Source organism: Erythranthe guttata, chromosome 4 (genome assembly GCF_056151865.1).
Source record: "Erythranthe guttata isolate IM_541 chromosome 4, IM_541, whole genome shotgun sequence".
NCBI classification, from domain to species: Eukaryota; Viridiplantae; Streptophyta; class Magnoliopsida; order Lamiales; family Phrymaceae; genus Erythranthe; species Erythranthe guttata.
The window spans coordinates 838,174-862,859 of record NC_142536.1 but is presented as its reverse complement, the minus strand read 5'-3'; the positions used below and the strand labels follow the sequence as shown (position 1 = coordinate 862,859).

Sequence of the window (24,686 nt, the reverse complement as noted above, 5' to 3'; positions counted from 1 at the left end):
ACAAGAAATAAAATGTGCAGTTACTAAGATAAACTTGAATTAGGATGCACATAAACTCATTCTAAATACATTAATCAATCTGACAATCTGAGTATATGAACAAGTCAATGTACATCTTTTATGGAAACATCAATTTCAGATACCTCAAAATGGGAATATAATAGAATAATAATGAGTGATTTTGCTTAATAGGGATTTGTACTATCTTTCGATCTTGCTAAAAAATGCTTCCAATGGTGGAACATCCTGCACGATTTCTTGCCAATCGGGCATCCCCTGAAAAAGCAATAAGAACGTACTATTATATCGTAAATTTCAATAAATTACGAGGGAGCGATAATCGATTATGCTTATGTTTGATTTTATTTTTTATTATAATTATATTCAATAATGAATCACTAACCCTCCCTGATTTACGAACACGGCCATCCAGACGGAGGATTATGTATACATCTTCGCCGGGGGTTATGCCTTCGGACTTCTGTTGATCTCTAATCCACCTGGGAGGAGAAAATTCAAAGGCCAGCTGTGGTTAGTCTTGATATTATGCAAGTAATAGTATAACCAAGTAAATTAACTTTCCAATTTATTCGGAAGCAAATTCACGTCTTTCAATTGAGATAAAATTGTGACAGCAGCAATTAAGAAAATTATAGAGACGATTTAGAGGCAATCGACTTGACAAAATCTTGAAAGTACCGACCTTTCCCATTCAGCTGGTGATACAACTTCTGCTTTGAATCGGATCTCTGCCTTAATTTTCGATTTTCCTACTACTGATTGAGCTCGCTGATCAAATTCGTCCTACCAGAAAACAAAACAAGCGGAACACATCAATCAATCAATCAAGAGAGATAGAGAGAGAGAGAGAGTTATTTAAACCATGTGTATACGTTTCTCACCCCAATAGACGGGAGAGAAGCAGCGGCCTTTGGAGAAGAACCAAAGCCTTTCTTCTCCACTTGTGGTGCTCTGCCTTCACCCCATACAACAGGAACAAGAATTATTCCTCTTCTAAGAAGCTCCGCTCGAAACCTCTCTCCCTTACGCATGGCCGAAGCAACTGTCTCTTTATTCCCAGCCAAAATAACCTAGACCAAAATAGCAGCTATAATATCATCTCAATATATATTGATATTTATCTTTACACAACTTTCAAAGCTTCGAAGATATCCAATTATTATTATGCGGAGATCAAGAAACTGTTCAGTTTAAGAATTTGAAAATGAAGAAATATTGAAGAAAAAATTATTCCAATTGACAAAATGAAAAACACCCATCGTATAATATGAATAGCTATGATGATATGCCAAAAATTCATCGGGGATAATTAGGAACTGTAATAGTGAAAATAGAAAGAAAATAAAGGGTCACTAACGGGCCGTGCTGTGTCACGTAGCTGCACGAGTTCCACAACCCTGTTAGTCGAAAGGCGCAGAGGTAGCCTCGACAGAGTTTCATTCCTCGTAATTAGAGCAAGTTGTTCCTCCTCTTTCTTGTTTTCCCACAAATATAAAGCCACAAAAACTACAATACCTGCACATCACTGAGTCCAAAAATTTAATTGATTTCCGGAACAAGCCCATCCTTTTTCACTCTTATACTTCAAATAATATTTTAAAAAAAATAACAAACGTCTCCTATGAAGTTTGTCATTGTTTACCTCCAATGTTTATTCCCGCATTTTTCAAAGTTTCCAATGTATCAGGAGCACCATCACCGCCTTTGATTGCACGGAGCAGTGCAGGTAAAGTAAATAACAAGGATATTCCGGCAGCGGCAGTGAATGCCACATAGAAAAATCTGCGAATTCCACGAAACGGTGCTTGGACCTCACTAATGAGTTTAAGATCCCTTCGAAAGCCATAGCCAATATCTTCTCCACCAAGTCTAGCCTGTTTCATGGTAGAAAGGAAAATTGCATTGTAGTTAAAAAGTGTTGATTGGTGAGGTCCACAAGTTCCCACAAACCCTAAAAAAAGAAAAGGATGCTTTGGTAGTTAACCTCTTCTTGCAATTCTTTGAATTCAGGCAATGCTCTAAACGAGGCCAAATCAGGGTCGTTTAGAATGGTGCCGAATTTGAGGTTATATTCTTTCAAAGCTGTGCGCAAAGAGTCGGCAGCTTTTTTTCCTTCCTCCCTTTCTCATAGAGCAAAACACAAAAAAAATATAAGATTTGTGAAACAAAAAATTAGGCATTCTCCAAAAATAACGGCAAGAATTTGACAAGGACTTCAAATATTACCTATAGGCATGACAACAGGCTTTGTTATACAGAGCAGCTTGAGCTTCCACAGGATTGGGATTCAAAGTAAGAGCAACGTCAAACTGTTCGAGAGCATCTTTGACCTGGAATATAGAATACCGTAACTTTAGGCTAAATCTCTCCAAATGTTGAACATGAATTGGAGAGTCTTTGTTCTAAATAGAGACGCAGAACAGAAGCCCTAGGAAAATTAAGCCAGAAACTTTGCTGCAAACATTACAGTCTACTGAAAGGTTAACCTCTTCAAGTACATTATTTTGCTTTTCGATTAAAGATATTTATCCCGATTATACGGAAGATATTTAAACACTTCACATCCACAGGTGCGTGTTCCAAATGTAACAGCATAAACGAAGCATCATTGTCGACATCATCATCTAAATTGAACTACTAATCGGCAGCATTACTCTAGGGTTTCTATCCCAATATAATCAGCGAAAAACAAATGGTACGAGCTAATATGGTATTAGTCTAATCAAACAGTTTCAGAAAATGCTCAGAATGTAAAATTTATCAAACGTAATTTGTCTCAGTTAAGCCCTAACGAAATTCCAGAAAACATGAAATGTAAGGAGAAAAAGAAGAACTTAAAAATTAATAGGCAACAACAGTACCCGTCCTTTGGAGAACAGCGAAAGCCCCAAATTAACACATGACTCAGCGGTGAGTTCACTAATTTCCGACGGAGATGGAGACGGAGAGCAATTGGTTATCGGGCCATGCGTGGTTCCTGTGAGCTCGATTGACGCCCAAAAAGAAGAGGATGGTGTTATTTTTCTGCTCAGAAACCACGATTTTGAAATTAGCAACGAAGTTGTATTTTGGAGAGAGGAACGGGGGAGGTAATGGCGGTGGTGGTGGTGGTGGTGCGGTGGCGCCAATGTTGCCGCGGCCATTGATGAGAATTCATGGGCAAGGTTATCAGTTTATCCAAAAGCTAACGGTTACCATCCGATTTTCCGATTTCGATTTTTCCATTTTTTATTTAAAAAAAATAAAAAAAAAATATATTCAATTTGGGCCTCATATATACTCAAATAAAGCACATTATTTGGGCTTTATTATTTTCGAATAGATTGCTAACGGTTTCCTAGTCTTCCATTAGTACCACTGATTTGGGCTTCAAGTTGGGCCATAAAAAATAGTTTGAATTTTCTATTATATATAAAATGATATTCGTATTTTATATTTTATTTTATCAATATATACATCAATTCTCCCAAGTACCTTGAGTTCAATAAACAGGAAAAATATGAGAGAGTGGTAAGTCCCCTTGGATAATTAGACGATGCTACACCTGGTTATTTACATTGAATATATTTCAACCGTAAATTGATCGACCGATTTAGATGTATCAAACATAGAGTCACATTTAACGAGCATTAGATAAACCACGTACATTATCTTATAATTAGCTTTCGAAACAAACGAAATATCTCCCCACACTTGTTTCGTCACACAATACATATACACCGATCACTTATAATATGTGGGTAGAATATGGAGAGTGGATGGTGCACTCAAAGAAAAAGTGCAAACCAGATCATTGCTTTGTCAAGAACACATGACAAAAATCCATATATATACATATATATATATATAAAAAAAAGCTTTGGCATCCAATTAATCAAACATGTATGCGCATGGGCAATATAATCACTAGCTCGATCATCATGATATTTTGTTTCATAGCAACCCCTTACGAAAAAAACAAACATACACGATTATTTCATGGATAAGGCACGCTTCTGAATCTAGTCATGTAATAAAAAAAAAAACAAGGCAAAAAAGCATAGCAAAAGCTTTCATGGCCATATATATATGATTAATTATCAGAAAATAAAGAAAAGCTGCTGAATGCTTATTTGTTATATTAAATTAAAATATAGTAAAGAGAAAAGTCGGGGTGGTCATCCACTAACGTAACTGTCTGTCTCCAATTATATATCACCCGCACCGGCAAATTTCATCTGCATCAGCATTTCATTCTGTCTGTCACTTAGTTTGCTGTTATATATGCTGTCCAAATCGAAATTAATATCTTTTTATTTTATGGGAACATATATGCATGGCGCTATAGAAATTAATAAAGCAATTGTATGGGTGGATTTAAATTTAATTAAATTTGATTAAGATTATTATTATTGGTTATTAATGAATGCAAGGTAAGTAATTATAGGCCACAGAGGTTGCAATCAGAGAAAAGAATTCTGGGGAGATGTCTAATTATAATAATGGATTACACGTCAACCAAACACACACTCTCTTTTCTCATAAAGAAAGAGATGTTCAACTGATTTTACGTTCCTAAAGTAATTTCTCTTTATTCACTTTGTCTTTTTTTTTTCTTTCCCCCCTCCATCATCATGCTCTTATGCACCATCTACTCAAATCGAAAAATTTGTTATTTTGTCAATAAAAGTATTATCTTCTTTAATAAGATATGCATTATTGAGTCTAATTGAACAAACAGGCCCACTAATTAATTAATTAATTGTGGATTAATTCTAGAGGTGGCCCTAGTTAATAATGAATTAAGCAAGACAAGATTTGTCGTCTCAGGTCTACACGTGAACCCTAAAAAAAATTATTAAATATAATAAAGGGTAAATTCCACTTTACCCCCTTGTACTCTGGCCAAGAACCACTTTACCCCCTCGTACTCTTAATTTCGTCGATTTACCCCCTTGTACTTGTACAATTTTCCAATACAACCCTCTTCGTTAACTTTTTTCGATTTTGACTCTGACGCCATTTGGTCAAGAGTCAAAATATTGACGTAAATATTGATTTTTTTCGATTTTGACTCCCGAGATTAGAAAAGAGAAAGTTTCACACATTCATATAGTTTTTTCGTTGCACTGGGTGGAATCGATCAATTTTTGGGTCTTAATTTTTACTAAGTTAGGGGTTCAATTTGGGGATATCTTGGAAGGGGAAGTGGTGCCAGAAGAAGAAATGACAATATTGACGAAGGAGAAACGACGCGTTATAGACAGTGGCAATTTTGTAATTTACAGAGTTGACAAAATGATGTTAGAGTCAAAATTGACAAAAATTGAAGGAAAGGGCTGTATTGGAAAATTGTACAAGTACAAGGGGGTAAATCGATAAAATTGAGAGTACGAGGGGGTAAAGTGACTCTCAGGCAGAGTACGAGGGGGTAAAGTGGAATTTACCCTATAATAAATACAGTTTTTGCCGATTCCAAAAAGAAAATACTTAAAATAGCTTTTGTTGCATGTGTACGTACCTTCTTCATTTGAGACTCCATGTAAATTAATGATGCTTTCTTATCCATAATATATATATATATATATATTATATTGGAGAATATATAATGATGTCATCTTCCTTTGTTGAAACGAATCATACACATGCATATTAATGTATTATATATAAATTATAATCCGATCAAAATTTGAATTCGAAAAAAAAAGGGCACGTTTTTACCTTGGAAAGAGAGTGCATGCATCAGATGCTGTCTGCACTTAAATCATAAAAAGTGGGAAAACAGTAAGAACCCATATATCCATGTTTTCCCACACCATATACTCACTCATGTGATGCACTTTTAATATATGACTCCTAATTTATACATAATAATATTTACTGTTTATTGTATCAGATGATCAGGCTTAATTATCATAATATATTCTAAAGTTAATGCGAAATATGATAAATGAAATAACAAGGGTAAATACTAAATAGTACTCCACCTTCATGTGGTTATAAGCTTTTGCAGGTGACCTGCGTGTGCTCGTAATATAAGTACATAACCCCTTGTGGTTTATGAAGTAGCTTCCGTTAGCTATTCTGTCCTATTTATACCTGAATAGCAATAACATACGTCATATCCAACTAATTGGAATAATAATCCAAACGGATGGTGGGTATTGTAGTGGATCGGGAAGAAAAAAAACGACAACGCTTATTTGACCGACCAATGTAATAATATCCAAAAAAGAAACCACTATGCAGATCACATGAATTATATGCCACTACCATTGCCCTCCTTATATATATAGATGGACTCATATCGTTCCCTCCAACTATTCACACAAGCAATTAAACAAATTAAATCCTGTATTACTTATCCTAAATAATATATACATAATTATCTGTATCGATCTCGTGTTAATTGATTAAAAGAAGAAAAAAAAATGGATGGTAAGAAATTGGAGTACAAAGGTGCGGATGCATTGAAGGAGCTCGAAAGATTAACAACAAAAGCAGGTGAAGTTCAACAAGAAATCTTGATAAAAATCCTGTCACAGAATCGGGAAACGGAGTATTTAAACAAATACATGGGTGACTCATCATTAATATCGTCGAAAATATTGGTGTCTCAGTTCAAAAACCGCGTACCTGTTATTACGTATAAGGATATTCGTCCTTACATTATCAGAATTGCTAATGGAGAAGACTCGAGTCTCATTACTTCCCGCCCCATCACTGAGATGCTATGCAGGTAACTATCGAGCCTCGTTTTTTATTTATATATAAAATGGTCGTTCGTTTCGTTAAAAGAAGTATTTCGTGAATTGCAGCTCCGGAACTTCAGCTGGGGAGCCCAAGTTGATGCCGTCCATTGCAGAGGATCTTGACCGTCGTACATTCCTTTACAATCTCATCATGCCTATAATGAACCAGTTAAGAATTATTTATTTTCACTTTCTGGCTTTTATGCCGTATAATATATATATAATTGGAACTTTTTGCATGAATCTACGTCCAATTTGCTTTAAATTAAGTCTATTATAATCTAACCCAAAAAAAAAATTAAAATAAAAATGATTCAATATTCTCTTGTATATTTCGAATCATCATTTTATTTGTATATGTTTTTGAGCTATAATTAAAAATAATAAAATAATAATGAATATTTAATTTCCAACAATACTATACGTACCAGGCATGTAGCTGGGTTGAGCGAAGGCAAAGCTATGTACCTCTATTTCATAAAAGCCGAGATGTCGACTCCATGCGGCTTACCGGCTCGAACCGTGCTGACCAGCTACTACAAGAGCACCCACTTCAAGCACCGCCCACACGACCCCTTCAACGACTTCACCAGCCCTGATGCCGCCATCCTCTGCTCCGACAGCGACCAGAGCATGTACTGCCAGCTCCTCGCCGGACTCATCCACCGCCGCCGTGTCCTACGCCTCGGGGCCGTCTTCGCCTCCGCTCTCCTCCGCGCCATCTCCTTCCTCGAGCGCCACTGGCGCGACCTCTGCCGCGACATTCGCGCAGGAAAACTCGACGACCGCATCACCGACCCTGCCTGCAGATCCGCAATGTCGGATCTGATCGGGCGGCCCGACCCAGATCTGGCGGGCCAGATCGAGGAGATATGCGGGGTCGGGAAAACGACGCCATCTTGGAAGGGGATTTTGTGTCGGCTTTGGCCGAATGTTAAGTATATTGAGGCGGTGGTGACTGGGTCCATGTCGCAGTACGTGCCGGCGTTGAGGTATTACAGTGACGGGAAGTTGCCGTTGGTTTGTACGATGTATGCTTCGTCGGAGTGCTATTTTGGGGTGAACATGAAGCCGTTGAGCGACCCATCTGAAGTTTCATTTACGCTGTTGCCGAATATGGGTTTTTTTGAGTTTATACTGTTGGGGGAAAACGGGTCATTGTTGATGGATTTTGAAGAAGATGATGAAGAGGAAGCGTTGCCTCCGACTGTGCTAGTGGATCTCGTGCATGTTAAATTGGGTTGTTACTACGAACTCGTGGTCACAACATTTTCCGGTAAGCTATTTTAAAATAAAATTAAAAAACACGTGTAAGCACTATCTTAATTTTTCTTGTGGATGCATATATTATATATATACTGGTTTGAGTTATCAGGACTTAACCGATACCGCATAGGCGACGTGCTCCAGGTGACCGGATTCCACAATGCAGCCCCACAATTCCGGTTCATCTGCCGCCGCAACGTGGTCCTCAGCATAGACAACGACAAGACCAACGAGGAGGACCTCCACCGGAGCATCACCGCCGCCACCAAGAGCCTCCTCGAGCCCCGTCACGCCCTCCTGGTGGAGTACACTAGCTACGCCGACACCTCCACCATCCCCGGCCACTACGTCATTTACTGGGAGATCAAAAACACAAACGCAACGCAGCCGCCCATCTCCGGCGAGGTGGTGGCCGAGTGCTGCATCGCAGTGGAGGAGGGGCTTGATTACGTGTACCGCAGGTGCAGGACAAACGACAAGTCGGTGGGCCCGCTGGAGATCAGGGTGGTGAAATCCGGAACCTTCGAGAAGCTGATGGATTTGTTTATTGCACAAGGCGGCGCTTCAATTAATCAGTACAAAACTCCGAGGTGCGTTAAGTCAAAAGCCGGTTTGAAGCTGCTCAATGCTAACGTGAGCGAGTGCTACTTTAGCCCCAGGGATCCTGCCTGGATTGCTTGAAACTGGAGTACTGGAGAAAATAAACAAATAAATAAATAAATAGTTTAACGATCATCAAGTTAAACAATGGTCGTTAATTAGTAATTACTGACTCTCAACAACTGAGTTCTAGTTATGATTAAGGGATGATCATATCATGTGATCTTGTAAGAAGTCCACGCTCAATTTCGCGTCGCAAGTAATAACAATTTTGGAATTTCGCTGGAACAAAAAATAAAAAAATAAAAAAAAAATCTTAAATCATAACATAGTTATTCTATCAAAATCTCCTGGATGAACAGAGACAACAAAAGCAGTTTGTTATACATTTCATTTGATAATCATAATCAAGAGACAAATCCAGAACATAAACAACTTCAATTTGGAAATAAATAATGCATATTTTAGTACCTATTAAGGAGCTGGCGCTTATGACGATCGTTAATTACGATCTGCCCTAGCTTCGGTCGATCGACTTCTCTACTAGATAGCAAAACCTCATCGCCGATTGCAGCGGTGCCCTTCTTCAGAATCTAGGGCACATACGCAAGCAACGGCATCAGTATCAACAAGTGGAACACCGTGTGCTTTGAAAATATCGGAGACTGTGATTTTGCCCGAGGATGTGCCTCTGGTCAATTCCGACTACCGTCATTGGAATTATAGCCGGAAAATTGAATCACTGAGTTGAGTTCGCCGGAGGATGACGAGAACTGGGCTTTAGAGGAAAGAAAATTGGGCTCAGAGAAATGTAATTTGGTGTGAGAGTGAGAGAGACGCTACTTAACCCTTCAGGATGGATAGTGTTGGGCCTAACTTAGTGGGCCAGCTAATTATGATTCCATTTTTTTATTAACAATAACGCTATCATAATTTGTAATGTTTTCTACATTTAATTATTTTCAGCAAACCTAATCATAGCGCGCATCTGGTGTAGTGGTATCATAGTACCCTCCCACGGTACTGACCAGGGTTCGATTCCCTGGATGCGCATTTTTTTTTTTTTTTGCCTGTTATTTTCCTCAATATCCCTTCTTCATTCCATGCGTTTTCATGATGCTGCTGCACCAATGAACAATCCAAGAAATTTGGCTCCAAGAATCATACATCTTTTGAACACTACCTGCAAAACTCGATCCCACCTTCATCAAATCCTAGCGCATATAATCCTTCACAACCTCCGCCCTGACACCACCGTCGCCCCCTGCTTCATCGCCGCCTGCCACTCCTTAAACCTCCTCAGCTCCGCCGCCTTCCCCCTCTACATAAACAACTTCACAACGCCCCACACTTTCGTTAGCAACACTCTCCTCAAAGCCTTTTCTCATTCCGGCACCCCTCAGAAATCTCCGGTGATATACTCCCACATGAACAGGAATGCTATCCCCGTGAATCATTACAGTTTTCCTTTTGTGCTGAAAGCTCTGGCGGATTTGAAGTTGGTTGAAGAAGGGATGTCGGTGCATGCCCAGATAACTAAACTCGGTTTTCTTGCTGACGTTTATGTTGGGAATTCGTTGTTGAATTTGTACGCCGCAGCTGGGAATATGTCTTTGTGCGGGAAGGTGTTTGATGAAATGCTTATGAGAGATGTGGTGTCGTGGACTGTTGTGATCTCCGGGTTTAAGGAGGCTGGGAGATTCGACGATGCGTTGATTGCATTCGAGAGGATGAAAAGTGAAGGAGTAATGCCTAATCAAGTCACTGTGGTTAACACTTTGGCTGCCTGTGCAGGTTTTGGGGCATTGGATATAGGCGTGTGGATCCACGAGCACGTGAAAATGAGAGGGTGGGATTTCGATGTGATTCTAGGTACTTCCTTGATTGATATGTATGGCAAATGTGGCCGAATTGAAGAGGGTTTGCGTGTTTTTGAGGCGATGAAAGAGAAGAATGTGTTCACTTGGAATGCGGTTATTAAAGGTCTAGCTCTGTCGAAGAGTGGAAAAGAAGCTATTAAATGGTTTTACAGAATGGAAGACGAAGGTGTTCAACCTGATGGTGTGACTTTGATTGCAGTGCTTTGTGCGTGTGTGCACTCGGGTTTAGTGCATTTGGGGCGGCAGATATTTTCTTCGTTGGTCGATGGGAAATATGGGTTTTCGCCTAGTGTGAAGCACTACGGCTGTATGGTTGATCTTTTAGCACGTTCCAAGTGTTTGGACGAGGCGCTTAGGATGATCGAGGAGATGCCGTTTGAGCCTACTGTGAGTATTTGGGGAGCACTGCTTGCTGGCTGTAGAGCTCAAGGAAACTCTGAATTGAGTGAGATTGCTGCTTGGAAACTTGTGCAGTTGGAGCAGCATAATTGTGCCTATTATGTTATCTTGTCTAATCTATATGCGGAAAAGGGAAAATGGAGCGATGTGGAGAAAGTTCGAAAATTGATGAAAGACAGAGGACTTAAGAAGGATGTGGGCAGCAGCAGCACAGTTGAACTTGAAAATCGGGAACGCTCACTTGAATTGGTAGCCTAACATGTTTTCTTGATATTTTGTATGGACAAAGAGCTGTTTGCGTTCTTCGTGTTCCTTAATTTTTTGTTTGAATATGTTTTCCCTCAAATAATAGCCTTTAAAATTCTATCGATTCCATGGAATTAAGTTAGGTAAGTCGATAATGATGTGGAAAAAATATACGAATACTGTTATCTGATTTTAGTCATTGACTCGATTTCCTTGTTCAAGTCTATGATTCTCCGTTCGAAAAAGTAAGAAGTATGATGATGTGGTCTGCTGAAAAACAATCTTTCTGATCCGAGTTTCAACATCGGACATATTTCTCTGTTTTCAACAGCAAAAGGCAAAACTTTATTACAGAACTCACAGTTACATAAATAAAGACTTGCAGAACACAGATCAAGAAAACGGGCTTCTATTATGAAAGTAAAGACTTTTTAAACTCACTGACTGCCATGGCAACAACCTTTTCCGAAGCTGGCCGTGTCGAGATGTCCGCATACCAGGCACTCACATGAGGGCGTGAATCAAAAGAATCCTTAACTCGAGTTCCCATCAAGTAACTCATTGTGGGGATGTGATGGAGATCTGCTAAAGTGAACTGCGCACCGCCCAAGTATTTTGACTGCACCAATCGAGCTTCATACACATCAAGAACTTTAGACAGTAGAGCTTCTTGCTCTTCGACAACAGCATAATCTGTCACCATTCCCAAGAATGGCTTAGTACAGAGTTCCCAGGTTAACTTTGAAGCTACGGGATCGAATTTCTGAGCCTCCACCTCTGCCCACACACTAGCAACAGCCATCTGTTTTGGATCACGGAATATCAACGGAGTTCCTTTGTCGGCATAAGTATGTGCAATGTATTGAGTGATTGCCCTTGATTCTGGGTTACAAGTTCTTTACAAAGTAAGGGTCTTTTTTTTTTTGGCATGAACTGACGAAATTGCAAATTTTGAAAAAAAGTAGCTGTTACCAAACATCTTGAGATCTCCATCTTCAAAGGCTGGGACTTGACCGAATGGCTGGATGAAGGTAATTAAGCAAAAAAAAGTGTTAATTGGAGAGTTAAAAAAGGGTTTTCATTAATGACTTTACATTTGAAGGTTTTTCAAGATTATTACTTACGTTGAGCGAAAGGAAAGGCTCCTTTTTGTGCTCACCGGCCCTCATATCAACCGGAACAATCTCGTAATCAAGCCCTTTCTCGTTGAGGCAAGCGATAACTTTCATTGCTGCAGTTGACAAAACGGTGCAGTGAACTTTGATCGCCATTGATGGTGAAAAAAGGTACGAATAAAAAAAATGAATTATAGTTTTGATTATTGAAGATGATATGGTAGGAAATTATGGAGTAGGTACTTACTTATAGTGACCTTATGTTTGAATATATTTTGTTAATAGATGAAAAGTCTGGCCATTGGATTTAATGAATTGCCCGTCCATTCGAAAGTCTTCTATTTTTATCTGTTCACCTAAATTTCCAGGAAAGATCCTATTGGAATTGAACCATTACATGTGTGCATATGTCACTTTAGTTGTAATTGTACTATATTTTCGCAGGGCACAATCGTAAGTGCACATATCGTCCAAGTTTGTCAAGAGATGAAATATTTCAACAGCAGAAGGTGTAATTGTATTACAGAACTCACAAATTACATAAACCAAGTTCTATGACTTGTCAATGAGACTCTTTTTATTGTCGTTCTGATTCAAGACTCGAAACAGGAAAAAAAACGCAAACAGAACACGAGAGTGAGAAGGAAGAACAAGCGCTGCAATTACGGAGAAAAACGAAAGACTCTTTTAAGCTCACTGATTGTTTTTCATGGCAACAACCTTTTCCCAAGCTGGCCTTGCCGAGATATCCGCGCACCAAGCACTCACATGTGGTCGTGAATCGAAACATGCCTTGACTCGAGTTGCCATCAAGTAACTCATTGTAGGGAGGTGATGGAGATCGGCTAAAGTGAACCGACCACCGCCCAAGTATTTTGACTCGGCCAATCGAGCTTCGTAAACATCAAGAACCTTACAAAGCAGGGCTTCTTGCTGTTCAACAACAGCATCATCTGTCACCATTCCCAATAGTGGCTTAAGAACAAGTTCCCATGTTAACTTTGAAGCTGGCCCGTCGTACTTTTGAGCTTCCACCTCCGCCCACACACTCGCAATCGCCATCTTTTTCGGATCGAGGTACAATAACGGAGTTCCATTGTCGGCGTACGTATGCGCTATGTATTGATTTATTGCCCTTGATTCTGCATTACAAGTTTTTTTTTTAAGTTGTGGGACATTGTTATTTAATTTTTATTTTTTATTTTTGCATGAAGTGATGAAATTGCAAAATACGAAAAAGTAGGTGTCGGTTACCAAAGAGGTTGAGGTCTCCATCTTCGAAGGCTGGGACTTGACCGAATGGCTGGATGAACGGAATCAAGCAAAAAACGTGTTAATTGAAGAGACGAATTAATGACTGCATGTTTGAAGGTTTTTCAAGATTGATAATGCTTACGTTGAGGGAAAGGAAGGGCTCCTTTTTGTGGGCACCGGATCTCATGTCGACGGGAACAAACTCGAAATCGAGACCCTTTTCGTTGAGGCAAGCGAAAACTCTCATTGCTGCAGTGGAGAAAGTGCTGCCGTGGACTTTGATTGCCATTGATTTGATGGTTAAAGAGAGGTAAAGAATTAATCAAAAAAAGCTGAATGATGATAAGTTGTTTATTGCTGAAGATGAATTGGAATGAAGATATGGAGAGCAGGTACTTACATATATATAGTAGAGTTTAAAATCTTGAATCTGTATTGGATCATTACATATGTGCACATGTCACTTTATTAGTAGCAGTATTTTATTTTTTTTGAATGGGGGACGATTGATTACATAAGTGCACATGTCATCCATTTTTAAATTTTTTTTTTTTTTACAGATCGAGTTTGATTCTTCCTAGATTTGATTTTCCTTCTTTTATGTAGATATTAATTATTATTCTATTTTTTTAATGATTATTTTATATTGCGTAACACTTTAACACTATATTCTTGGTAAATCGAGCTGCAATTAATTATATACATGCATGAGATATGCAAGCGAATAGTATAATTTAATGTTAAACATACATAAATCATAAATGTGGTATGTGCAGCCACCTACCAAACCAAGATCCTAAAACTATGGGTAGTTACAATAGTATCAATAGCATTGTGGGCCCCGCCTACTTTTTTTTTAATGTATTCAACGACTCCAAACTTAAAATCCTGGCTCCACTGGTGTATGCATCCAAATAAACGAACAACCTTTCACCAATCAATATTAATGGATGTTTTACACACAACCCTCCAATTAATTATTTTACCAGCAAATCAGGACTTCAAAAGATGCTCGAGAGATAAGATTAATCTTTATTTCTTGGTACCATATGCACAATCCTAATTGTTTATTAATTTTTCTTCTCTATTCAATATCAACTTGCATATAAAGTAGCTTTAATTATTGACTATTTGTATTAGAAAAATATAAAAAATAAGGCAATCAACTAATTATGTAAAAAAAAAATTTATTATGTTTTTGAAAAATTTAAAATTCAAAGCATTACAAGATCAACTTTTCCCAAAAGCCAAAAGAAAAAAAGAAAGATTTGTTTTTTTTTATTTGGGGAATGCGGATCAACAAATAGCCCACCCACCATAATCATCCCCATAATAACCATAATTAAACAAATCAAAACAAACAGAAAACCACGATATTGCCATTAACAACAGCTCGAATTAAGCGGCGCCAGTGACCTTAAGCCAAGCGGGCCGGGCCAAGAGGTCGGAGCACCACGCGCTGACATGGGGGCGCGCGTCGAACAAGGGCTTAATCTTGGTCTTGAACAAGTTGCTGATAATGGGGATGTGGTGAAGATCGGCCAAGGAATACTCTTCTCCGGCCAAATACTTAGAGTTGGACAAACGGGCCTCGTAGATATCAAGAACCGCCGATAATTGGGCCTGCAACTTGTCGACCACAGATTCGTCGGTGGACATACCCTTCATCGGCTTGATCAAGATCTCGAAGCTCAGAGCTTGACCGGCGGCGTCGAATTTCTGCGCCTCCACTTCGAGCCACTGTCCGATGATCGCCATCTTTTTCGGATCTGCCACTAGCAGTGGGGTACCCTTGTCGGCGTATGCATGTGCTATGTATTTCGTTATTGCCCTTGATTCTGAATCAAACAATATATTATTAATTAATGCATGAGAATACATATATATATATATATATATATAAATTCATATAGAATGATTACCAAAGAGAGTCAAGTCACCATCTTCAAACCCAGGTACCTGGCCAAAAGGCTACATACATACATACACCAAAATAAAGAAAATTAATTTAATAATAAATATGAAAATAAGTAAAATAAAATAAATTATGTTAGAAAATGAAAAATTACATTGATAGAAATGAAGGGCTCCTTCTTGTGTTGACCGGTAGATAGATCGACAAGAACGAATTCATAATCGAGATTTTTCTCAGCTAAGCAGAGAAGAACTCTTCTTGCTGCTGGTGAAAGTGGGTGTCCATGAACTTTGATCCCCATTAAATCTAATTTTTTGAATTGCAGAAAAAAATTTGAAATTGATGGAAGAAGAAGAAGTGGATTTACAAGTGTTGTGGGAGATGAAATGTAGGTGATGGGGGGTATTTATTAATGGGGTGAGGGAGTTTCTAGAATACCTCTAATCCATACAAATACAATATTCACTTTTATTTTTATTATTATTAGTCCATTATCAAAGTTCAATATTATCTATTATTCAACCATGTGAGAAAGCATGGAAATTGTAATACCATGTTCACACTGTTTTTTTTTTTATTAAAGAATCTGCATTGCATCCAACCATATAATTCATTGACTAATACACTCTCGTATAATAGTTTGCAAATTATACGAAAAACGTTTACGACACTAGACTAACAATGTATACAAGTTCACTTGTTCCAACCGCTAGATCATCCCTTGCGGAACATGTTCACATTGTTTTGTTTTTGTATATGGCTTTGCTTAAGTTGACCGGAATAGTTTTTGTACTTTAATATACACACAATTAGTCGACAAGTTGCATTATTTTTCAACCTCAACAAAAAAACAAATAAATAAATGTAAAACTATTAGAACTTTCCGGGATGATTCATCCCACATTTTCATACAATAATTAAACTATCAAATTGCACATATTTTCATGCATTAATCAAAGTACCAAATTGGAAGGTCAAACACAATAATCTAGGCCGGCCCTCTAAAAATAAAAAAATTTCACAAGTTCTTTGTATCGAAACACACTAGCAAAGCAACCGCATATGAGATGTGATACAAGTTCAAATTAATTTTTTTCAAGAAAATTTTCCAGTAAAAATGAAAAGAAAAAAAGAAAGATATATATAAACAAGCAGATTTGTTTAATGTTTAGTTTTTTCATTTGCACAGCCAAGTCCTTGAAGTTTCACACCGCTAGTTAAATATACATTTAATATATACATGATGATGATGATAATAAAACCCATAAATTAGCAGGCAAGAGAAAGATGACTGGGACTTAATTAATCCATCCTTAAAAAGCATCTTCAGGCTTTAGAAAATTGTGATACTCCAACTGTGTCATCTCCCCACCACTGCCTGGGTCGAACTTGCATCGGTAAAAACTGCATACATTCCCAATTACCAATCAATATATTTTCTGTACAATATACACCGAGAGAGAGAGAGAGAAGATCTGACTGTATAATTGCATATAATAAACAAACTACAGAAAAATTATGAACTGACTGACCTTCCATCCAAGCCAAGAATTACCACTGTATTTTTCTGGTGACCGAAAGCAACAATATATTGGGATCCTTCTGGCAAACGAAACTGCGCCACTGACCATTCTGAGCTGAAATACTTTGGCAACACTCCTGCCAAATAAACAAGAAAAATAATAATTTCACTCCTGCAGTCATCCTTGAGAAAGAAGGGGCATTGATCCAAGTTTGTTTACTTGCCAACACTCATCAAAAGATAAAAAGATAAATAAATAGAATATTTACAGGAACCAAAACGGAGCATCTAAGGAATTTATAGACCACCAGAGAGAACCAAACAAAATTAAATTCCGACATGACCTACACGGGCTCAAAGATGTTGTCACACTGATAACAAGAATCCAAATAGACATTTTTTAAGACCAATGGTAGAATGACGCACAGTTATAGTGAAGCTAAAAAGAATATAATAACCCTATGCACAACTACTAAGTTTTCACTCCTAAAAACACAAGGAAAGGTGAAGAACCTTTATGAAATATCTCGATCATGGTCATACCGACTGGACATCGATAACAGGATAGTTTATTCAAGCGTTTCTAAAAAAAATAATATTAGTACAAGTTTATCACCATTCAGTGGATACAGACCGTTAGCCCAATACTGAAAAATTTCAGCACATTCAGTTCCCTTACCAAATCAATCAAATCAAAAGCAACCATACACACAACCCAATTTCCACATCAATTGCACCTTCTCTAAATAATTTTCGGCAGTGAAGTTTGATAAACAAAACACCTTTCTACTTGTTATCAGTCCATGACGAGAACTACACATTCTACCATAAACTATTCAACAACAAAAGATGTACTGCAAGAAACATTATACCTTTAATGAAAGACAGAGAAGAACTTGAAGTCGCAGCTGGATCAGGACTACTCGACCTCTCACTCCCAACGATTCCAGAATTAACCTTAAGGCCAAAAACATGAACAGTGCCCTTATCACTTGAGACTACCAGCCACTGGGCAGTTGGCGAGAACGCCAGGCTATATATTTCTGCCCTGTCTGCACCCCTCCGTACCTGCATTACATGTCCAGCAGGTCTTTTCAGATATTTGTTTCATTAATGTCTAGCTTTTGAGGAAGAACACAAGCCAATTAACAAGAATAGAAAAAAAACACCCAGAAATAGATCTTTCTTCCTCACTCACAGGCATAAATATTCCAAGGAATGCGCACTCCATATTTTTTTCACAACTTAGATCATGTTCAAACAAGCACGCCTTAAAAATTATGCATGTCCAGGATCACTTAAAAATTAAGCTAACACGCCCCTAGTCTATTGTTAGTTACTGTTGCATGAACCAAATACAATGGAACACATTTACCGCTAACGAAAAAATCGACACAAACCCAACGACATACAAGTCTAAAGTTATAAAACATGCTTATTTATTACATAAATATGATTTACCTCCTGTAGCAAACTCCCATCCTGTGTATTATATATCCGAACCAGCGTCCCCTTACTGCTAGCAGTTGCCAGCAGATTCCCGTCTTGAGACAGTGAAAAGCAAGCGATTCTCGAATCATGAGCCATGATGTATTTAGTCCTCTTTGATGCGTAATGCTCCACCCTAACCTGGCCCTTCAACAACCCTGGACAAACCAATACAAACGACCCCGCAACCTGTGACACCGTACAGAGTCCCTTGGGGTTTGCAATGGTCTCAATCTGATGCAGGAGCTTCAAATCAGCAAAATTGTACACGAAAATTTTCTGCTCGAGAATAACAATAATCCGATCCCTTCTTAAACGAACCCCGCGCACTTCAGACCTAAAGGATAGTTCCCCAATACACCGGCTTTGATGATCATCCCAAATCATGACCTTATTCAACGGATACTGAGGCGAATCGCCACCTCCGACTAAAGCAAGGATGTTGCATCGGAAGAGCATCTCAACGGAGCCAACACCTCCACCGCCAACGCCTCCACTGCCAACACCCCCACCGTTTCCTTCAAAATCCCGGCGAAAGATCTCGCGGAAGGGATCGCAGTTGAAGATTCGGAACCCGCGGTCAGTGCCGGTTGCGAAACAGCCATAGTCCTGGTTGAAGGAGAGGTGGAGGAGCTTGATTGGGCTAGGGTTTGAATTAGGGTTCGAGACGGTGGAATTGTTGTTGGTTGAAGTTAACGAATTGATGCTTCCGTTCTCGGAAAAGGCGTTTCCTTCATCTGACGGCGGGTCCGGCTGAATCCGTTGGTGCTGTTGATCGAGGTAGGGTTGGAGCATGGGGGAGATCGAACTGGGATCGGGGTTAGGATTGTGGATGGGGGAATTGTTGTTGGTAGCAGCGGAAGAATCGCGGCCGTAGATGTCGGAAACGGCGTCGTAGCGGGTCACATCATCCGGCGGCGGATCTGATTGAATCCGTTGCTGCTGCTGCTGTTCGAGGTAGGGTTGGAGCATGGGGGAGATGAAATTGGGGTTGGAATTAGGGTTTGGGTGAGAGGAAAAGCTTGAGATAGCGGCCATGAATATTGAATTACCAGAGATGAGATGCAGAGGAGGAGGGGAGGGGCGGAATAAATTGGGAGTGGAAAGAGGCGTAAGGAAGAGACTCGAGAAGAGTGGTTTAATTGACGTTTATAACCTTATAGCCTGGGGATGATTGAGGGAGATAATTGGTATTTAACTAGAAAAGATGACAGTTTTGTCCCTGCGTATGATGCGGTAATTGGTGAACACGTAACGTAGAATTTCTGCAAAACTATGTCTGACGTGGCACCGCCCCCACCCAATGATGTTTGGTCTTCGGGTCATAATAGGTTTGGGCTTTGGGTGTGTAATAACTTCTAGTTCTTGGGTAGTTGGGTTGGGTGCTAATCCAAAACGGGTCAAATAGGGTACAACTTGGATCCGGATCACAAAATCAAAGATGAGTATTGAAAAAAATTAACAAACATTAATCAAATTAGTTTTTACATATTTTGTGTTCTTCTACTAATAGGATTCTCTCAAGCCAAGCTTTATAAATCAAATCCTAACAAGCTCTTAACAATCAATCTCAAATCAAATAAGTAATTTGATTTAATTATTAGCTTTACAAATTCACATACATCGATGATCGCACTGTATATTTTTCGAAGTGCCGGGACCAAAATGCTATAATCTTGCTTAAAAAATCCTGGCAAGAAACTGAAAAGCCAATATATATTATGAACAGGTTGTTAAACATCCTCGTAATTTTGTAACGGAAAATGTAACCCCGTAATTTGGACATGGTATAATGCCAATCAATTTGGTATCCGGATAAGTTTATGTATACATTTACCTGTAACAATATCGTGTCTGAAGAATTTGTCAAGGCTGGAGCTGGGCAAAATACGAGCATAGAATTATTACTTCGTCTTTCCCAATGGCCTGCACCTCCTTCCTGCTCCAAATGAACGCACATTATTAGAGAAATTGACACATTAAATATAAATGGCTGGCATCATATAGAAACAAGATCTTTAACTTAGAAGTATATTCTATCACAAGTTAGTCCTCAACCTAAATCGGGCAAATGAGACATAAATTCGATGAAAGCAAGTGCTTAAATTGTGAGGAAGTATAGATTGATAGAAGCTTTAAGCTATCTAGGAATTTCTTGAAAGAGTATCGGCTGACCTGTGTAAACGGCATGTAACATTTAAGTTAAGTGTAAAATCTAGTGTTTACTCATACCAAGGAGGGCGTACGCAAATCAGGTTGTCGACTTCGAGCTCGACATCCCCACACCTTCTTGGATTGAAAATGATGGTCAAAGTTCTCGCTGAATCGTTAGTTCTCAATTTCAAGTTATTCTCCCAATATGAGTTCTGAAGATGTAAGAAGACAGAGAGAATCACTGAATATAAGCATTGGAGAATGATGAAAATATGTGGATCTGTTTTCAGCTTTCACTGGTGCAAGTATTATCAAGTCACATCCACTTGTTAATCCTCGTTTCATAAATCATATACAGGAGAGAATGAAATTAAATAATTTGTATTTGATTCCTATAGAACTTCTTACGGGGATCTAATTTTAGAAAGGTTTCAAGTGCAAGAATAATTTTGTCATGTTTTAGCCTAGTTCGGTATTCTGGCAGCAAACAAACCTTTCCATCTCCAACACAAGTGCAAGAACAAACAATCAGCTTTGCTTCCAGAGACCTTGACAAAATTCTGACAGTAATGCACATCCTTTCATCTGGAAAAAGAAAAATCGAAATCTAAGATTAGCAGGGGCGAAAATGCCATTGTTGTTGACTGAATATGCAAGGTTTACTTTTACCCTTGAAACCGGTTTCTGCACTTATATTCTTCAAGTAATCCAGATCTCCTTCTTTCTCACTCTGCATTACTTGCAGCAACCTCTTATGCAGTCCACCACTGCATAATTTATCAATCCTTAGTATGAAAACAATGTACTATATTATCTATGTTGTGAAATCACATTCGAGTAGGGTGTAAAATCAAGATGGCTCGACAAAAGCTCAAACTTTCTGACTAGATCATGAGCAAAAAATCTCACAAGCCGGCTAGTCAGATTTTTTTTAATAGACGTAATATATGATAATAATATATATAGTAAAAGTACACATGATAATTAAAATTTGAGCTTGTGTTTGGCCTCGAGCTTGAGCCCTCTACATGAGCCAAGCTCAGCTCAAACTTGAGCTACCTCTATGTTGAAAGTCCCAGTTCTGTACCCACCACGAGTGTTGAGGAAAAGCTTCACGGGGTATCTCATCAATCACAGAGGCCACTCCAAAAGCTTCATGAAACTGATCTGCCATACTTCTAGGGATAATTGACTTTAGACTTTGAGGATTCTCCTGAAGCAATGTGTTCGAATGTAAAGCAGGTGATCAAATAACACACATAAACAAAATTCATGAGAACTCTGAAACACATTCACCTAGAAAATACCTCATCGTCACTAGGAAAAGGAGGTACATCATCGAAAGTCTCCAATAGATCATTGTCATCCAGGTTTCTATCACCCAGTGGGTTCATATTTCTTTCTAAGACTATATGCGCTCTTCTTCCTCTTCTCTTTATCTCCTTTATTTATTATAATAGAATTAGATATAACATTCTGAGGTGGGAAAGAAAATAAAGTCAATACAGAAGAAACCAACCGGTTCTGAACTCCCTTGCAGCATTTCGTTCTTTGCTTGGAAGCAGTACAGAAAGTCAGCCATTGAATGTTCTTTGGAATCATGTTTATGGGCAAGTTCAAAGGGGACTATATGGTTTTCTGGCTCTTCAGGTTTTCTATCATGTAAACCAAACTTAGACTCACCCATAAATTCTTCCATATCTTCATCAGCTGCAGCACCAATTTGAACTGGTGTTGGAATATTGTCGGATGATGTAGTGCCGTACCTATCAGTGACAATTAGGTCTTTCATACATGAATGGGAACCGAATGAAAATTTGGGCTTGGATTTTTTTCTGCTGCCTCCACCTACAGATGATAATGAGAAACTTTGTGAGAATGAAGGGATATATGTACAAGAAACATATTCTTCATAGAAGGATGTTTCCTTTCGGGACACTCAGCTACACCATACGAGGAGTGATTAACATAAATAGAAATATAGAATAAGTTTTATATGATGTCTTGCCTGCTACTTTTGTAAAATGCATGCTCAATACCTTTAGAGGATTTGTTTTCTTTCACAAAGACACCTTCATTTAACCAAACCAATGCCTCCACTTCCCGACTAGCTTCAGACCATGTACCACCTGTATCCAGTCTTGCACTTTGAAGGGACGATAGGTTGATTTTCTGGATGTGGTACAACTCGGCATTAAGAGTTGATTATCACAAGAATATGATAGGCTATGAAGTGTTTCTCTTTACAACGAAGTACTAAACGAGGGTAATAAAGTATTCTAACATCAAACCTCATCGTCAGAAATAATTTCGTCATCGGAATGCGAGATTGAAGCCATTGTTGGTAAGTATATTAGTCCTATATCGGTATGGGTGTTGGTAGCAGAGGGAATCCTAGGGTAGTGACTGGAACCATCACCGTCATCGAAGAGAGGAATTTCAACTTCATCTTCAATATTGTAACCTCCTTTTATCTGTCAACAATAAGATTGTGAGACAGAAACCACAACCATTCAACTTTCATGGAAATTTTAAGTGCTGTATTGTAATCATATTGTCAACGTCAATAACTACACTCGAGTAAAATTTGAGTAAATACCTCATGGGATGGGACAAATTCCTTCTCGGTTGAGTGTCCACTAGATTCTGCGAAAAAGCATTAGGACTAACTTTTTCCAGCTAAATTTAGGACACTAGCACTATTATCAAACACTATTATAGGTCAAATATATAAAGAAAACATAAATCGCAGAGACTACCTCTGAGTATATCAAGCTGTGAGAGAACTTGCACTGCGCCCTGCCAATATAAATATCAAACATCGAAGAAAAAGGCAATTAAATCGCACTACTTGCTTCATAAATTTCATTAAAGAAACAAAGATAAATTGCCGCTTCACCCTTATTTCTACCAATAGAAACTAGAAAGATGCAACCAAAGACCGAAATAAACATATGATCACTACATACATGGTTGATCAGCGCATTTACCTTGTTGTCTCCAGCTCCACCCAAGGAGATTGTATTTGCTGGCCACTCACCCTCCAAATCATCCTCCTCTTCTGCCAGATCATCAGGAAGAAAAAAAAATGAAATATAATTAAATTCGATTCTAGATTCAGCAGAATCAACCGTATGAATTGCAGCTTCATAATCAAAATTGTAAGAGTACATCACAATCAAAACCTTACAACAAGCACACCAGATCCCCAATTTCAATTTTAACAAGTAGCATAGCAATAACCAAAACAAACACCAAGCACAATAAAAGTTTCTTAATCATCACAGTTTTTCACCAGATCCAAAGCTATCCAAGTCTTACCAGAAATGCTCTGATCAGAATCTTCGTTTTTTTGCGCGTTATTTCCAAACTATACTTCGAGGGAAACAATTTTTAGTTTGCTGCAAAACGAATAAACAAACAAACGCTGCGCAGAACAAACAACTACAGCAATCGATGAATTACGAGTGAAATTACGTACTCTGAGCTCGTTTCTTCTCCACATTTGTGCGAAACTGGTGAAAAAATATTGAAACAGTGAAATTTCCCGCCCTAAATTTGGTACAGAGCGAAACTTCGTGAAAGCATTTATATGGCTAAAGTTGCTTTCCAGGAAAAAACCAAACAGCGATTATAGTTCACAATGGAAACTACTGTAAAACATTCACAGGACAGATCGCCTGATGGTCGGTGCAGATCTCTTATGGGCCGGGCCGTATTATGGGCTCCAATTGGGCCCGTTGGGCCTGTGATTTACTATCAATTATCTAATTTCTCGCCCCCGATGTAATCCGTTTTAAGTTGGCCCGAATTAAATATTTGATATTAAATTATTTTCTAGAAATTATCTATCTAATAATTAACTCGTTAATTTTTTTATAATTATTATTTCTCTTTCTTAATCAAATTAACCCTGTAAATTAAGAGCTATTGAACTAATCTTGAGAAATAATTTTGTCCTTTCCTCCAAATTGATTGATACTAAAATTACATTTGGAGAAACCCCAGAAAGTAGCTAACTAGGTTGATACTTGATTTATATATATTTTCATTAATTATTTATCCACTTGGCTGTCAAATTTCTGTCAATTCTAT

At 38.4% G+C, this 24,686-nt stretch overlaps 8 protein-coding genes, 1 long non-coding RNA gene and 1 other non-coding gene across 13 annotated transcripts; 3 read left to right on the top strand and 7 right to left on the bottom strand.

Moving 5' to 3' along the window:
- Positions 1–39: 39 nt before the first annotated feature.
- Positions 40–3,250, bottom strand: LPA1 (tetratricopeptide repeat (TPR)-containing protein). Its single transcript, XM_012977697.2, has 9 exons — positions 2,883–3,250; positions 2,248–2,351; positions 2,006–2,141; positions 1,664–1,895; positions 1,379–1,536; positions 903–1,091; positions 704–804; positions 404–500; positions 40–276 (listed from the first exon to the last, which is right to left on the bottom strand). Exons 1-9 carry the CDS (start codon positions 3,162–3,164, stop codon positions 202–204), a joined length of 1,374 nt encoding a protein of 457 aa, XP_012833151.2. The 5' UTR covers positions 3,165–3,250; the 3' UTR covers positions 40–201.
- Positions 3,251–3,879: 629 nt separating this feature from the next.
- LOC105954092 (uncharacterized) lies at positions 3,880–9,436 on the bottom strand. 3 transcript variants are annotated; one of them, XR_016030658.1, is made up of 7 exons: positions 9,090–9,436; positions 8,136–8,709; positions 7,181–8,033; positions 6,637–6,907; positions 5,988–6,099; positions 5,722–5,753; positions 3,880–4,287 (listed from the first exon to the last, which is right to left on the bottom strand). It is a non-coding gene; the product is annotated as an uncharacterized LOC105954092 (long non-coding RNA). The 3 variants fall into 3 exon arrangements; XR_016030659.1 differs by having other exon boundaries at positions 3,880–4,238; XR_016030657.1 differs by lacking the exons at positions 3,880–4,287; positions 5,722–5,753; positions 5,988–6,099 and adding an exon at positions 6,203–6,536.
- GH3.9 (putative indole-3-acetic acid-amido synthetase GH3.9) lies at positions 6,432–8,945 on the top strand. The gene is made up of 4 exons (XM_012977754.2): positions 6,432–6,739; positions 6,819–6,920; positions 7,184–8,028; positions 8,128–8,945. Exons 1-4 carry the CDS (start codon positions 6,432–6,434, stop codon positions 8,697–8,699), a joined length of 1,827 nt encoding a protein of 608 aa, XP_012833208.2. The 3' UTR covers positions 8,700–8,945.
- Positions 9,437–9,600: 164 nt separating the features above from the next.
- Positions 9,601–9,671, top strand: TRNAG-CCC (transfer RNA glycine (anticodon CCC)). The gene has a single exon. It is a non-coding gene; the product is annotated as a tRNA-Gly (tRNA).
- A 12-nt stretch (positions 9,672–9,683) lies between these two features.
- Positions 9,684–12,026, top strand: LOC105954101 (pentatricopeptide repeat-containing protein At5g66520). Of its 2 annotated transcripts, XM_088816177.1 has the most exons (2): positions 9,699–11,146; positions 11,366–12,026. In XM_088816177.1, the coding sequence occupies exons 1-2, from the start codon at positions 9,722–9,724 to the stop codon at positions 11,390–11,392; spliced, it is 1,452 nt and encodes a 483-aa protein (XP_088672303.1). In that variant the 5' UTR covers positions 9,699–9,721; the 3' UTR covers positions 11,393–12,026. The 2 variants fall into 2 exon arrangements, with proteins under 2 accessions (XP_012833228.2, XP_088672303.1); XM_012977774.2 differs by lacking the exon at positions 11,366–12,026 and having other exon boundaries at positions 9,684–11,333.
- LOC105956873 (glutathione S-transferase) lies at positions 11,465–12,490 on the bottom strand. Its single transcript, XM_012980784.2, has 3 exons — positions 12,268–12,490; positions 12,116–12,164; positions 11,465–12,025 (listed from the first exon to the last, which is right to left on the bottom strand). The coding sequence occupies exons 1-3, from the start codon at positions 12,412–12,414 to the stop codon at positions 11,556–11,558; spliced, it is 666 nt and encodes a 221-aa protein (XP_012836238.2). The 5' UTR covers positions 12,415–12,490; the 3' UTR covers positions 11,465–11,555.
- A 262-nt stretch (positions 12,491–12,752) lies between these two features.
- On the bottom strand, positions 12,753–14,051 carry LOC105954110 (glutathione S-transferase). Its single transcript, XM_012977785.2, has 3 exons — positions 13,655–14,051; positions 13,513–13,561; positions 12,753–13,400 (listed from the first exon to the last, which is right to left on the bottom strand). The coding sequence occupies exons 1-3, from the start codon at positions 13,799–13,801 to the stop codon at positions 12,952–12,954; spliced, it is 645 nt and encodes a 214-aa protein (XP_012833239.2). The 5' UTR covers positions 13,802–14,051; the 3' UTR covers positions 12,753–12,951.
- A 647-nt stretch (positions 14,052–14,698) lies between these two features.
- On the bottom strand, positions 14,699–16,115 carry LOC105954121 (glutathione S-transferase). Its single transcript, XM_012977797.2, has 3 exons — positions 15,582–16,115; positions 15,435–15,483; positions 14,699–15,350 (listed from the first exon to the last, which is right to left on the bottom strand). The coding sequence occupies exons 1-3, from the start codon at positions 15,726–15,728 to the stop codon at positions 14,911–14,913; spliced, it is 636 nt and encodes a 211-aa protein (XP_012833251.2). The 5' UTR covers positions 15,729–16,115; the 3' UTR covers positions 14,699–14,910.
- Positions 16,116–16,583: 468 nt separating this feature from the next.
- Positions 16,584–19,883, bottom strand: LOC105954129 (autophagy-related protein 18a). Its single transcript, XM_012977805.2, has 4 exons — positions 18,411–19,883; positions 17,822–18,017; positions 16,960–17,086; positions 16,584–16,831 (listed from the first exon to the last, which is right to left on the bottom strand). Exons 1-4 carry the CDS (start codon positions 19,473–19,475, stop codon positions 16,741–16,743), a joined length of 1,479 nt encoding a protein of 492 aa, XP_012833259.2. The 5' UTR covers positions 19,476–19,883; the 3' UTR covers positions 16,584–16,740.
- A 2-nt stretch (positions 19,884–19,885) lies between these two features.
- On the bottom strand, positions 19,886–24,236 carry LOC105954134 (kinetochore protein). The gene is made up of 15 exons (XM_088816181.1): positions 24,073–24,236; positions 23,913–23,961; positions 23,582–23,652; positions 23,351–23,390; positions 23,191–23,237; positions 22,883–23,065; positions 22,631–22,763; positions 22,111–22,439; positions 21,899–22,033; positions 21,683–21,804; positions 21,261–21,358; positions 21,085–21,176; positions 20,670–20,803; positions 20,275–20,376; positions 19,886–20,138 (listed from the first exon to the last, which is right to left on the bottom strand). The coding sequence occupies exons 1-14, from the start codon at positions 24,094–24,096 to the stop codon at positions 20,304–20,306; spliced, it is 1,530 nt and encodes a 509-aa protein (XP_088672307.1). The 5' UTR covers positions 24,097–24,236; the 3' UTR covers positions 19,886–20,138; positions 20,275–20,303.
- Between the last annotated feature and the right edge of the window lie 450 nt (positions 24,237–24,686).